The 15,054-nt window shown below is 41.5% G+C and overlaps 1 protein-coding gene across 1 annotated transcript in view; it reads left to right on the forward strand.

Annotated features, from left to right (window-relative positions):
- The window catches only part of TENT4B (terminal nucleotidyltransferase 4B), a 114,659-nt gene that overhangs the window by 42,686 nt on the left and 56,919 nt on the right, over window positions 1–15,054 (forward strand). Inside the window, exons 3-4 of the mRNA XM_033941711.1 lie at window positions 8,277–8,323; window positions 8,745–8,865. Coding sequence (XP_033797602.1) covers window positions 8,277–8,323; window positions 8,745–8,865 — 168 coding nt within the window. The remainder of the gene's footprint in view (window positions 1–8,276; window positions 8,324–8,744; window positions 8,866–15,054) is intronic.

Raw genomic sequence — 15,054 nt, forward strand, 5'->3', positions numbered from 1 at the left:
TTATTGTTGGTAGATCATTTTGACTTGGCCACAAAGGTAAGGGGGAGGGAGGGAGGGGAGCTGCTGAAAGACATCTAGTAATCCTTGCAGGCTTGACTGTGCAGGGAATTATTTTTGTAAAATCATGTTTTGTTATGTGACTGGCATTATCTAGACTTTAATTTCTATGAATGAATAGAATGAAAATGATATAAAATTACTTGCTTGCGGGGACCGCGTGTTCCGGCTCACACAAGGAAGGAGGGGGTGAAAGGGAAAAAGTTTCTCTTCCTTGGAAATAGATTCTGAAGTGACCTCATCAAAGAAGACCAGCACCAAATGTACAAGAAATCCCTTAAACAATGTCAAAAGAGACCAAAATAGAAAACTGCTACTGCCTTGAGACTCCATTATTGAAGGAATCAACTTGAAATCACAGAAGAGACAGGAAAAGGTTAAATGCCTCATGGAATCCTCAGGTACAAAACACAAACCAAATTGTGAATGAAATTAGAGCAGACAGTAAGAATTATAAAATTGATGTCATTATCCATCTGGAAAAAAAAGGCGTACTAGAAATAATGCCTCAGCAATACAATTTTCAGAAGTTCTATTTGCTCATGGTAAGGGAGAAGAGAGACTGCTAGTAATGGTGGAGGGACTGATAGAAGATATGAAAGAAGGGTGGTAGAAAGGAACAGATGGTAAAGGAGGGAGGGAAGGGTGGTGGTGGAAAGGAATAGAACAGACATTGAAAGAGGGTAGAGAGGAACAGACCCTGAAAGGAAATGTGGAAGGCAGAGTGGGGAGAAGACGCTGGAAGGGAAGAAGACAGATGCCAGACTATGGGGGAGCAGAGGGAAGAAGATGGGATCTAGACGGGGACGGTGACGGGGCGGTGAATGGGATGGCAGTGGCAGTGACGGGGCGGTGAAAGGGATGGCGGTGACGGTGACGGGGCGGTGAAGGGAACGGCGGTGACGGGGCGGTGCAGAGGATGGTGGGCCGGGGACGGTGCAGTGATGGGGTCAGATTTTTTCCCCGTGTCATTCTCTACTCATTAGCGATGTGAGCTTTGTCTGCTACCTGTAAGGATGCTGTTGTTTTCCACAGGGCGGTAGATGCAACACCTTGATTGAGTCTAGTTTGTATTCACTTTAAAGGACATACGTATTTCGCTCATGTTGCATGGGGTTAGTACTGTTTTCATGGTTCCAGTATATTCCTCTTTACATTGTGAAACTTGATTTTTCCTAGGAGACTCTTCTTGCAGATCCTACAGTCTCATCCTGCCATTCCCTGACCTTCTGCACTTCATTCTGAGGGGATCTTGACTTCTTCCAATGACTCTTCAGGCTTTCTCATGAGGGAGAAGACGCTATAATGTCAGGTCAGGGGGCTGTGAAGATTTTTCAGGATGCTTGCATCTTTGCATCCTCCTCAGGTTTCCAGTTCGTTCTTGGAGTCTCTATGTTTTGTGTTTCCCTTTTCAGTGTTCCTGGTCCTCAGGACAGTTCTTGTAGTTCTTCAGGAACTAAGGGACGTTGTTCCACTTACTGCAAGGTGCCCGAGACGAGGCCATTGGGCAGGCTGGATCCCATTCTGCTGAATTAGTTTCTCGAGGTTACACATTTCTGCAGACAACCTGGGAGTATATTTACATTTTCTCTATGGACTCCGAATCGGCACTTGGTTTGCCTGCCTCTCTTGGAGCGGCGCTTTCGGTTTTGGCACATGCCATTTCGCCTACCCAAGGCTTCACGAACGTTTTAGGTGATGTGGGCGGTGGTACCGTTTTCGGGCCATTTGACTGACACGAAAAGGGTGATATATTTTCCTCAGTTCTTTACATGTGCATCTTTGAATTTGCACTGCGCTCTTTTCTCCTATACTATTTATAGGTATATCGGGGTGATGTTTTTATTCATATAGGAGAGACGTGTTTCTTTCTGGAGACTTGGGCGTGGGGTCTCGGTCTCTGATTGGTATTCTTCTTCGCTTACCATGACCAAGAGTATGGGATTCTGTACAGTTTCTGGGATCCACTGACTCCACTGGGGACTTCGGCTTGCTTCCCCTTCTTACGCTACAGCAGTCGCTTTTGTTCCGGTTGTTCCCGGTATCTCAGGGCACCAATTATTTGGTATGCTCCTCCTGCATCACTCTGTATGATTTGGTGGCTCAGCGCGATTTCTCTTTTCAAGGCATGCCTCGGTCTTTGCTGGACTATCTCATGACCACCGACCATTCCGGGCTGTCGGGTTGGGGGGCTCCGTGGCTTCCATCCTCAGCTCCTTGAGTCTGGTCTTCAGAGGCGACTCAGTACTTGTTCATTCTTCTGCTCTTGAGCAGGGTCAGGCTACCTTTCTGGAGCTTCAGATCATTCTTCCGGATTGCCGCTGAGGGTCCTTTTGGTCAGTATTAGGATGGGGGTATTTCTCTACTGCTTGGGCAGTAGGTGTTGTACTCATTGGCAGGTGAAGTTATTCTGCTTCAATGGGTGGACTCTCATCTTCGTCTTCTGTTGGCAGATCCTTTTATGGATCAGGATAAGAGTTTGGATAGACTTTCTCTCCGCGGAATCTGAGCATGGCCCATTTCTTGTATGTTACAGTGTACAGCGCTGTGTACGCTCTGGAAAGTGTGCATGTTAGTAATAGTGTAATCTTCTGCATCCTGGATATTGAGATTTGTGGCTCAAGCGTTCTAGCTCTTTTTATGGACATGAGATCTGCTTGACCTAGTCCTCATGGCCTCGTCTCTCAATTCTAAACTTCCTAGCTTCTTCGGCAGGCCCAGGGAGTGGGAGTTAGAGGAGTTGGCTGCGTGGCTCCTTTCTTGCTTCTGCCTTCTCTTTTTCAGTGTTTTCCGCTGGCTGATGATGGCTTGGATTTGCCACCTCGAGCTCGCTTTCCGGGCACAGTATTTGTAGAATCTCTGGATTGGCGGCGCCATCCTTACTTTGCGGATTTGATGAGTCTTTCGACAGCCGGACTAAGAAGTTTCCTGGTATCTCGGCTTTGCTCGCCTAGGGTCCGTTCAACATGGATATTTGTACTACTTTAGTATTACGACCTAGTTTTTTGAAAAATCTTGGCTGATGTGTAAGGGTTATGTGAAGCAGGTTGTTTCTTCTCTTATCCAGGTGCTACGGACGTCTTCTCCTGTGGCTTCTGCTTCCTTTTGGAGGTTTTTCCTTTCTTGGGTGCTTCTTAACGTTTGAACCACTCCAGAGTTCCTTTTTGGCACAGGTGTATTGCCGAGGGCTTAGCGTTCAATTCCCTTCAGCTTCTAGTGTCATTCTTGGCTTGTTACAAGGGCTAGGTATATTGCTCTTCGCTTACTTCTCAGCTTCATGTAGTTCAGGTCCTAAACAGAGTGCGGTATATTCATGCGCCTCTTAGAAAGCCCGGTTTGGAGTACAATCTTCACGTACTTCTACTCAGTTTACCGAAGGCTTCATTTCATCCTTGTCTTTTGGGACTCTAAAGGGCTGTGCCGTTGAACATGGGGTTTCTTGTGGCCATGGCTTCAGCTCTGCAGTTTTCTATGTTGCAGGCCTTGTTCAACGGGGATTCCTATTTCTGATTTCTGAAATATGGGGTATCAGTTCGGATGGTACCACTATTTCTTTCTAGGGGGGTGTCCTCCTTTCTTTTATGTCATGCTCGCTTTTCCTTCCTTCTTCCTGGGAGGATAAATTGGGAGCAGTGCTTTTATTCACTGCATTTTTTTGATACATACGTAGCGTTCTCCGCAAGCTCGGTTTCTAACGACTTTTAGTTGTTTATATCTCCTTTTTGTATTCTTCAAGGGACGCCTCAAACGTATGGCGGCGTTCGAAGCCTCCATCGCTCAATGGGTCCAGGAGGACATGCTTTACGCTTGCTTGATAGCAGGGAAGCGGTTGGCGAAAGAACTTCATGACCATTCCATCAGAGTGATGGCTACTTCTTGGACTCGGTCCAGAGGTTTTTTTCCTTGGAGGAGTTTTGTCTCGCAGCTACTTGGTCTTCCGAGAGTGCTTTCTCTCAGCATTACTGGTTGGATGTGGGGGTGCATGCGGTAGATGCGTTTAGTGCGTCGGTTGTTGCGGAGGCGGCGTTTACTTCCCACCCAGATTGAGGATTGCTTTGCTACATCCCATTGGTCTCTGGATTCATCTGCTGCTGTTGCTAGGGAAGGAAAAATTATGTTCTTACCTGTTAATTTTCTTTCCCTTAGATGCAGCAGATGAATCCAGAGCCCCCCACCCTTTCTGGATATTGTCTGTCGTTTTTTTCTTTTGCAACTTTCGAAGTTTGTTATTATTGAGGGTTGTATTCTGTATTATTGCCTTTTGAGATTTGTTATGGGAAAGAAGTTTTTTTTCCTCCATGCTATGCCTATTGATGGTTACAGATGCTTGGGCAAGGAGCTATACTGGAGATATAGGAGGAGTGCCAGCCAATGGGACTACCTGTTAATCAGTTTCTCTATCTCCGCCTGCTGGTAGATGTGTGCTATCCCATTTGTCTCTGGATTCATCTGCTGCGTCTAAGGGAAAGAAAATTAACAGGTAAGAACATAATTTTTCCATATATATATATATCTCTCTCTTGGTTGGATACAAATATATATATATATATATATATATATATATATATATATATATATATATATATATATATATATATATATATATATATATATCCAACCAAGAGATATATATATATCTTGGTTGGATACAAATGTCTATATATCTGGGTATGCAGCTGCTGTCATTATCCTATATGTGCCTGAATAAGACAAAACTAAATTCAGCATGTTGTGGGACCTTGAGCACAAGGTTGTACTAGAGGTCTGCCATGTCCTACCCCCCGACAGGAAGTTTGCTTGTGCAATCAATATGCATAACTAAACAATGAGGACCATGGCATAAGCAACAAAAATTACTCAGGAAAGACCAGACAGAATATATAGGTCTTTAACTTCTTATAGAACTTGCAATAATTCTGTTCTTATTGGGCTATTGATATCATAGCAATCAGAGAACTATATTGTGCAGCAAAAATAATCAAGAGAATTCTACCAACAAGGAGAAAAAGAAGAAAGGTAATGATCCTGGAGGGAAAAACACATTGAGGGCAAATTAAATCACTGTTTTATTAACATCCGTTTTTCACAAATTGGTGCTATCCCTTACTGCCAGCAGGTGAAGGTAGAACTGAATTCTGCCAGCGACATTAACGTAAGCAGAGGTATTCCCTGGAACAATCCAGTATTTTTCTCTACCTTCAGCATGTGGTAGGTTATGCTAACAGTGCTCCTGTCCCTAGTCTAGCTCCCTGGCAAATGTGGTGCATAAATTCAGTAAAATGCAATGAATAATAAAAGCAGCTTGAACTTTGGCTTGGAAACCAATAGAAGATACCCACCTTAGCCTTGGGAACCAGACAGACACCCATCCTTTGAAAGCTTTGGAACCTGTACTAAGAGACCCACCCTTGGCTGGTATTGAGGTGTGACCCCTATGGCGTTGAGGTTGTTAGTTCAATTTCTTGAACTAGTAGTGGCAATGCCACTATGGACCAATACAATCAAATATTTTCCTCATAAAAAGTACAGAACAGTTTATAACTTGAAGAGCTGACCATATTTCGATGTTAAAGAACAACATTACCTTTAACCCTTATTTTCAGGCATTATTTGCTTCCCTTGAAAAACAAACCAACTTTTTCAGGGGTAGCTGAAACATGCTCTTTTTAATAGTTAGTTTGAAAATGTTTCCAGAATATTCTTTTTTGTAAAAGCTGGTTAAAAATACCCAATTTTTGACCTTTTTTTAAAAAACAAAACTTTAAGTTGAAATGATAAAGTATATGACATTCTTGTACAATCCCTCTGGAGCCTGAACTATCGGGTAATGCATCCATTCCAGCCTTTGCTGCAGAACTTAAAGATAACACCAACCTCCTCTGCGATGTCACCTGTGCAGCCACTCCCCTTGAAGTTCAGTTTGATTCTGCAGCCTTGCTGAGAACTTCTAGTTTTCTTCTGCTCGTGATTTTATTGCTCAATTCCTAGTCTTTTATTTTCTTCGGTATCGCGGGTTTGCCCTCGTACTACGGATCAACTCTGTGCGAGTGATCCTTCGGGAGACCGCAGGCATTTTAAAGTTTGTCTGCTTCTGGAGGGTGCTCTGTAAGCCTGAAACTGCAGTAAGCCCTCTGGACAGCCTGCAGATTGAATCAGGATTCCAGGTTTTGGAGCCATCTCTCCCCTGGTTCGTCCGGAAAGGGGTAGAGCGCAGGCTGTGGTTCCAAGGAGGTACGCCGGGATCGGAACTGCGCTGCGTGTTTTTCCCTGAGGGGTCCTGGTGGTCATGATCTGATGTGACAGGAAGTTGAGGCGGCCAGAAGATCTGAAATATCTAGTTTAATCAGCTCCTGAGATAATGATCTCCCTATGCCTGTACTGTGTATTGCTGGCTGCCATTGAAATGCATTGCAGCACATGTCTGTGGTGTGTGTCTGAGTCACAGACTTTGCCGATTTTGGGGGGTCCTCAAATCGGGGCTTTGGGGGGTTTCCCTGCATGCCCTGGTCCCCCCCACCTGTAAAATCCTAAAATCACCGTTTTTAGCATTTTGCTGCGTTTTTAACGGCTGTTTTTCTGTCAAAATCGGCACCTGCGGTGGCCATCTTTGGTTTTTCTTAAAAGTTTTAAAAAGTATATTTTTTTGGTCTTAGAAGCTTCGTTTTTGCTTCAAACTTCACAGATGGCCACCTCAGGACAGGATGGCCAGGACAGATCCCAGTCTTGCTCCTTAATCCTCCTATGCCCACCACTTTGAATATCAGCTTTAAAATGCCAAAGCCACAAAAAGGCAGTATACAAGTCCCCATTTCCCCTAGTATATTGGGGGGGAGGGGGCAGCTGGCTTACCCTGGTAAGCTCTTTTCCAGTAGATAAGTGAGAGATTCTAGAGACAGAGGGTTGTGTCCCCATGGCCACAGTGCCATCTGCAGAAGGAATCCACTCTGGATTTTTTTCTCTGTGCTTCTGCTGTACTTCACTGTACTCCTTAGCTCCACCTACAGTTAATACCGAAGAACCCAGAGCCACTAAATAAACATGAAGTAGACACTTATGGCAATCAAATTTAGCAACAACTGTTCTGCTCAAGAAGTAACATTAGAACATCAATTGCAAACAGCCAAAGGCCTCAAAAGAATCTCAAACTACTCCCGCCAAAAAAAATAACACACAGTCATATGAAAAAATTAAGAAACTCCATGAAATATTCAGTTCTTTCTTAAGAAATGTTCACATATCGATGTCAAATCTTTTTTATTTATCTCTGGAAAAGTGATGTAATTGCAGGTAAACAAAAATTTTCTTTGATTTATTCATGAAACAAAAGATAACCACAAAAATTCTGAGGAATAAATTAGGACACCCTACACCCTAATTGCTAGTGTTATCCACTATTTTATTTGAATATTTTTGTACATAAGTGATAGATTTGGACTGGAAAACAGATTATTTTAACACGATTAGTATATTTAGTTCTCTGTTATGCATTGGCAGAGTGAATTATCTGATTTACCCTGGCATTGGGACAGCCAGCTGACCCCCCCATACTAACTTGAAGTAAGGGGAGGGGAATGGGGACTTGTATACTGCCTTTTTGTGGCTTTGGCATTTCAAAGCAGACATTCAAAGTGGTGGGCATAGGAAGATTAAGGAGCAAGACTGGGATCTGATCTCGCAACCTCTGGGTACAGAAATGACATGTCAGAGGAAAGGCCCTATCAGTGCTGGCTGCGAGCAGCCTGTTTTGAGGCTGCCTCCTGCTGACCGACTGCGCTCAGGTAGGAAGAGAGAGAAGGAGGGAGGGAGCAAGGGAGTTCATGGCTCAGGACTGCTGCCTGCTTCTGCTGCTTCAGACAGAGCAGGAGGGAGGAGGGCTTTGCAGCTCAGGACGCCGCTGGTGCTTCAGAGAAATATTATTATTATTATTTTTTTTGCTGGTAGTGTGAGAGTCCCGGTTAACTGAGACCCAGTTAACCAAGATTCTACTGTAATGTGGTCTGTGCTTTCAGAAGGTTTATACCATGAACAGAAACCTCTTTGAGAAGTCCTAGATATATATATAGAAGAGTTGAGTTTGCAAAACTCATGCAAGTGGTTGCTAATTTATGTGTTATCAATGCATACCAATAGGGGGTAGCAGAACTCTGATGATCATTAAAAAAATATATTTTAAGAAATTGTAAATGTATAGTGTAATACTTATTTTTTTTTAATTTTAGGTTCAGATATTTGGAAGTTTCAAAACTGGATTGTATTTACCTACCAGGTTAGTATTTTGCAATTTTCTAGTAAAAAGCTGAGTTGTATGATGAGGCGAATGCACTTGTAGTTTAAGCACATAAGTAATTTGTAATGTGTCCTGGATGTTTTGATTAATTGCCTTTTTTCAAATACAGTGTACAAATCACTTTAAGAGATTTTTCAACCTCTTGCCAGTCTCATTTTCAAAATCACCCTCTCCACAATCCTTTTTCTGTTCTCTGCCTCATATCCCCTTTTTAAATCTAATTCATTTTAATTTACATTTTATAGTAGACTGCTTCTTCTGAGCATACCATAGCATTTGCAGTTTTTTCATAGACACGCTGAAACAGCTGCTGATAGAGCTTGCCTTTAATTTGCATTTTATTTAGATATTACCTTTTCATAACTGCAAATAAGGACATGTTAAATATTTGTTCTTTTAGTGATATTGATCTTGTTGTGTTTGGAAAATGGGAGACCTTACCTCTCTGGACGTTGGAAGAAGCTCTAAGAAAGCATAATGTAGCTGATGAAAATTCAGTCAAAGTGCTTGACAAAGCTACCGTAAGTGTTTCTATTTGCTAAAATAATCTTTTTCATGCTGTCTTTCAAAATGTTATCTTTAAAATGTTTTCATCTGTTCAGGGCTTGTGAATGAATATGATATGATGATTTAAATTAGATTAGTGCTTCTGGAACTTGATTTACACAGCTCCTCCAAGATTCAGAATGATTGGAACAAAAGCCTTAATGATTGGGGCCCTTATACTGTTTCACTTTCACTCATATTTAAGGGCTATCTGAATTAATTGGATGCATTCTAGCTGTTTCTGTTTGAAGGTTGTGGGTTTTTTTAACTAATATATTACAAAAGACTACAAAGACTAGGGGACACAAAATGGAAATTATAGGGAAGTTTAAAACCAATGGGAGGAAATATTTTTTCACTCAGAGAATAGTTAAGTTCTGGAACGCATTGCCAGAGGATGTGGTAAGAGCAGTTAATGTAGCTGGTTTAAAAAAAAAAAGTTTGAACAAGTTCATGGAGGAAAAGTCCATAGTCTGCTATTGAGACAAACATGGGAGAAGCCACTGTTTGCCCTGGATAAGTAGCATGGAATGTTTGACCCTATTTGTGAAAAATGCTGTGAAAAAGCCTTGTGAACTTGAATTATGAATGTTACCTAAACTTTTTATGATGTTGGCATCATAAGTGGACAGGTTGGTTTAATAGACTCTTGGGAAAAGGCATATTTACAAAAGAGTATGTGGTCTGTCAGTTTTGAATACTGATATGCCAAACTGCAGGTGGGCCTAGGTGGGCACAGGCTCACCCATTGTTGGCTCAGGTTCACCTTGTCTGCCCCCCTCTCCCCCAAGTAGTTCAGTTGGAGTTGTCTGGCTTCCTTCTGTTCAACCTCTAGATCCGGCATTTGCCTCACTTGCCTTGCCTGCACTGACGCAATGGATTTCCCTCTGCTGCATCATGAAGTGATATCTGTGAGAATGGGACATGGCAGAGAATTCTGTGGGGCTTGCTCAAGCAGCAGATGTGCATCACTGCTGCAGCCCACAAAGGGGGGGTGTTCAGAGATTGGGGGAGTTGCTGAGCTGCAAGTGATGGTGGGGATAAATGCTGGATCAAGAGGCTGAAGAGAGAGAGAGATAGAAAAAAAGGATCTTGAAGGCCCACCCATCTTAACTGTGGGCCTTTCCAAAATGACATGTCTGATAACTCCACTGCTCTGTTTCTCTGGCTCCATCTGCTAATGGGGGATATATAACCCATTTATCTGGACTGGTCTGGCAGGGCTGAAGGAAAGGAAATTTAACAGGTAAATTCAGATTTTCCCTTTGCCATCTTCCATTTTTTCAATTCCAGCCTTTCACCTCAATTTCTTATCTCTCTTCCTTTCTACCCTTTTTCATACACCACTACATCTTTCCTAGGTTCACTTAGCCCTCAGCCTCATTTTCTTCTAACTTGATCTTATTTTCCTGGGACCCTCTGTTCCACTGCCACCACCATAAACAGTCCGTGGAATCAGAAATAGATTAATTTTTGTCTTTTGCGCTAATGTATGAAAAGCTGACCATGAATCTTGATTTAAATTAAGTCACCTTAATTTAAATTAAGTCATCTTAAATTCAAAGTAGCTTTTAGGAGCAAAGCAGAGTTGGTCTTGTGTGTTTCAAAAGTTTGCCCACCTCTTTGTTTAACTCTGGCCTCTTGCTCATGAAAGAGAGGGAAGTCAGGAGAGGAATCGCCTATCCCAGTCCAGCTAAAGGAAAAAAGCCTAAGAGGTAAGTCACTTTCAGGAAGAAGAAAGGAGCTGGACAGGTCATTTGTCTGTAATGCTACGTTTAAAAAACCCCCAAAAAAACAAAATCCAACTGGAGTTCTTAGCAGGTTTAATATTGTAATCTCTATACCTCACACCCATCATAGATGGGAAAATTAATAATAGTCAGCCATAACTGATATCCCAAGCTTCCTTTTAAAATGATAACATATATTATAATAAAACTCGGGAATTTCTCCATACAAGGTTTTGAACACAAGGCAAACCAGTTTAAAGTCTACAGTGAAGGAAACCAGTGAAGCTTTATAAACAATGGCATGACACAATCAAACCTGGACTAGTAAAAAATCAGTCTCGCTGCTGTATTTTGTATTAGATGAAATTGTCTCATCATATTAATAGAGATATTTCAATAAAATAATCCAATAGTGATAAAATAACTGATCAAATCAATTTTCTAAAATGATGGGGGAAGAAATAGCATACTTGATGCAGTTGCTTTAATTTAAGAAATGATTTCTGAATGATTAGCATTAGTATGATTTTCCAGATTTAGAGAGCTATCCAGTATAACTCCCAAAACCCTTGAGGAGGTCTCAATTTTAAAATTTACACAATTCGCCAAAGAAATATTAGATGGAATTAAATGTGTTTGCAAACTACACCAGAGGAGTTTGGTCTTATCAGTATTTTGTTTAAGGTGATATCTTAGAGCCCATTTTTGAACTTTATCAATCACTTTTTTAATAACCTCTCAAGAGAAATCATTCAGCTTTAGAGAAATCAGCAGAAATATGTCATCCGCATATGAAAAGATCCACTGTTCAAGATCCAGTGAAATAGCTTTTAAAATTGTCATAAATATGTTGTATAAAATTGGGGATATGGGGGACCCCTGAGAAACCCCACACGATAGAACCCAGCAATCAGAAAACACCACATTCTTGAGTTTTCTGTATTGTCTATTGACAAAAGAAACCCCCAAAGCAAAACCTTGAAACCATTGCGGAACAGCACCTGAGATTCCCAGTTCTGACATACCATTCAAAAGTAAAGTGTGATGGACAATATTATGTAAAAGCAGCCGAAACATCATTGTAATAGTAACTTTTGTCTGCCCTTGCTCAATACCGATTTAACTTTAGATACTAACTCAGTGGAGTCTCGGCGCTATACAAATTCCTAAAACAATGTTAAGATGATAGCACATTACAGTTAGTAATATAATTTTTAAGCTACTGTAAATTCCACTAGCTTCATTATGAATGGTATACTAGCTACAGATTTGTAATACAAGAGTTGTGATAAGTCTGAATCTAATCCTTTTGGAATAGGTGCAAGCACAAGGTTTTCAAAGGTGGATGTAAGCCAACCCCGAGTCAAATTTGAATTAACTAAACAAGTCAACCAGTTAAGCATGGTTTCAGGTATATCGTGATATAAGTACACTGGACATACATCTGAAGGACAGCCTGTTTAGAGAGTCTTTTCACCAGTAACTCCACTCCACTTTGGAAATAGGGAGTGGACAGGTTTTCAAACTACAACTATCTGCCATACCTGTTAAAAACCGCCAGTACGTTATTCCGTGCCCTTCTTCTACAATGGATATAAACCTTGCTCACAGATGGCCTTTTCCCGCAAGAACTCAGTGAAATCATCATCATCACTCCAATCGTAAAAGACCCCAAAGGAGCAATTGATCAACCCTCCAACTACAGACCCATAGCCTCAATACCACTTTACGTCAAGCTAATGGAAGGCCTCATAGCTAAACTCTTAACCGTATACCTAGAAAACCACAACCTACTCCACCCTACACAGTCTGGTTTCAGAATCAATTACAGCACTGAAACTCTATTAGGATCCCTCATGGACACTGCTAGACAACACCTCAGCAAAGGCAAAAAAAATGCTAATTATTCAACTAGATTTCACCGCAGTTTTTGACCTAGTTAGACTATGATATCCTACTACAAATATTAGACTCAATAGAAATCACAGGCAAGGTACTATCATGGTTTAAACTAAGGATTCCTACAATCCAAAACTTACAGAATAAAGACAAACAGTGAAAAATCAGAACCATAGTCCAATCCCTGTGGCATGCCCCAAGGTTCACCTCTGCCCCCACACTGTTCAACCTATACATTGCTTCACTCACCACCTGCCTAGACAAACTAGGTCTGACCTCCTACAGCTACGCAGATGACATCGCCATCCTCCTTCCTGTTGACCAACTAGCGCCCTCCATGACAGACACGCTGCACAGAACACTAGAAACAGTAGCAACATGGATGAAAGAGCACAAAGTGAAACTAAATCCTGACAAAACAAAATTCATCCTCCTCGAAAATAGCAAAACCACAACCATAACAAACCTAGTAATAAACTCTGTCACATACCCCATTCAACCCACTCTAAAACTTCTGGGGATGCTGATAGACAGAGGCTGTATCATGCAACCATAAATAAACAAAACAATACAAAAATCATTCGCAGTCATGAGAAATCTAAGAGAAGTTCGAAAATTCTTCGACAGAAAACAATTCCAGCTAGTGGTCCGATCCCTAGTCCTCGGTCTACTAAACTACTGCAACATCCTCTATCTCTCCTGCCCCGCAACCATGATAAAACAACTACAAACAGTACAAAACATAGCTCGAAGACTTATCTACTCACTGAGGAAATATGACCACATCACAGCGGCATACCTCGACTCACACTGGCTCCCAATATAAGCAAGAATACATTTCAAATTCTACTGCCTACTATTCAAAGCCATAAATGGAGACAGCCCAGCCTGCTGGAACAACCGACTAATTCAAACCACCACAACCAGACATAGGAGAACCCATGCACCATTCACGCACCCTCCAATCAAAAACGTAAACGGAAAAAAATGTATGATGCCCTCCTAGCCACCCAAGCAGCAAAATTAGACTACCAACTCTCTGATCTCGACCGCAGACTACAAAACCTTCAGAAAAGAAATAAAAACCCTGCTATTCAAAAACTCCATAATGACAAACTTAACACAGCAAGATCTATCTCAAGCCCCATTTGTAATCTACTTCACCCTTTAGCACCTACGAAAATGTCCAGACAATTCCTAATGTACTCCTAAATGTCCTGACAACTCGTATGTAATCTGCCTTGAACCGTAAGGTAATGGCGGAATAGAAATCACTAATGTAATCTGCCTTGAACCGTAAGGTAATGGCGGATTAGAAATCACTAATGTAATGTAATATAGAATTTAATACTGGAATCTGATAATTCACAATACGTTTCATCATCTATATTCATTTCAAATGAATTAAACATGGTCTTGTTCTTGTTAGAAACATAGGATGTATTATGGAAACTCAAATAAGGCCGGGAAGATTATTGGCAAATTATCTTAAAGCAAAAAAAAGAAGGGCAAAAATTATTGCAATAAAGGATGAGAAAGGAGTTACACATACTCAAATTGGAAATATTTTAAGTCAATTTTTATAAAGACCTATATTCTTCTGAGCCTTATGAAGATAGGAAAAAAAATGGTTTAGAATTTTTGAAACTTATTATTGGACCGAAGGTTCCTGAACATATAAAAAGAAGTTTGGAAGAGCCTATATCACTAAAAGAATTAGAAACAGCGTTGAAATCTATTAGAGTTGGATCCGCTCCAGGTGGTGATGGTTTCACAGTAGAGTTTTATAAATCATTTCAAATTACCCTATTACCTCATTTATTAAATTTACTAGTTTTTTAGCCCGTTACATTAACGGGTGCTAGAATAGATGTGTAGACTTAGGCATGTCTTTCTGTCTGTCTTTCTTTCTCTCTCCCTGCCCCCCTTTCTTTCTGTCTCTCCCCCCTTCCTTTTACCTACCCATATTCCCATTTCCCCTTTTACCTTTCCTATTTCCACCTTTTTAACCGGTCAGATTGTGGAAAGGGAGGTTTGGATGGAAGTAGCAGTGTGGGATTTGAACCCACAACTTCAGGATGATGAGGCTGTAGCTCCAACCACTGCAAAACACTTCTTAGCAAGGCAACAGGAAGTTAGACTAAGCAAAGAACAAAAAAAAATAGACAAAAAATAAAATTGCCACTTTAAAGTAGTTCTCTCTTGCACCCTGGGTCCAACATTTCTCTCTTTCTATCCCATCCACATTTGTCTCTGTATTGCTCTCCCCCCCCCCCACATGCAGCATCTATCCCTCTTTTGCCCCTCTCCCCCCAAGCAGCACCTCTCCCTGACTTGTCCCTCTCCCCTACAGCACCTTGCCTCTCTTGCCCCACTCTCCCTCCGTGCAATATCTCTGCCTCTTACCCCTCCCCCCATTCAGCAATTCATCCCTTCCTCCCTCCTACGGTCCAGAGTTTCCCCATGAGATTTCAACAGCCGTGCGCGGCGAGCAGTTTTAACCAATCGAGAGAAGCGAAAAGCGGGAGGGATTGT

This window comes from Geotrypetes seraphini, chromosome 4 (genome assembly GCF_902459505.1).
Source record: "Geotrypetes seraphini chromosome 4, aGeoSer1.1, whole genome shotgun sequence".
NCBI classification, from domain to species: domain Eukaryota; kingdom Metazoa; phylum Chordata; class Amphibia; order Gymnophiona; family Dermophiidae; genus Geotrypetes; species Geotrypetes seraphini.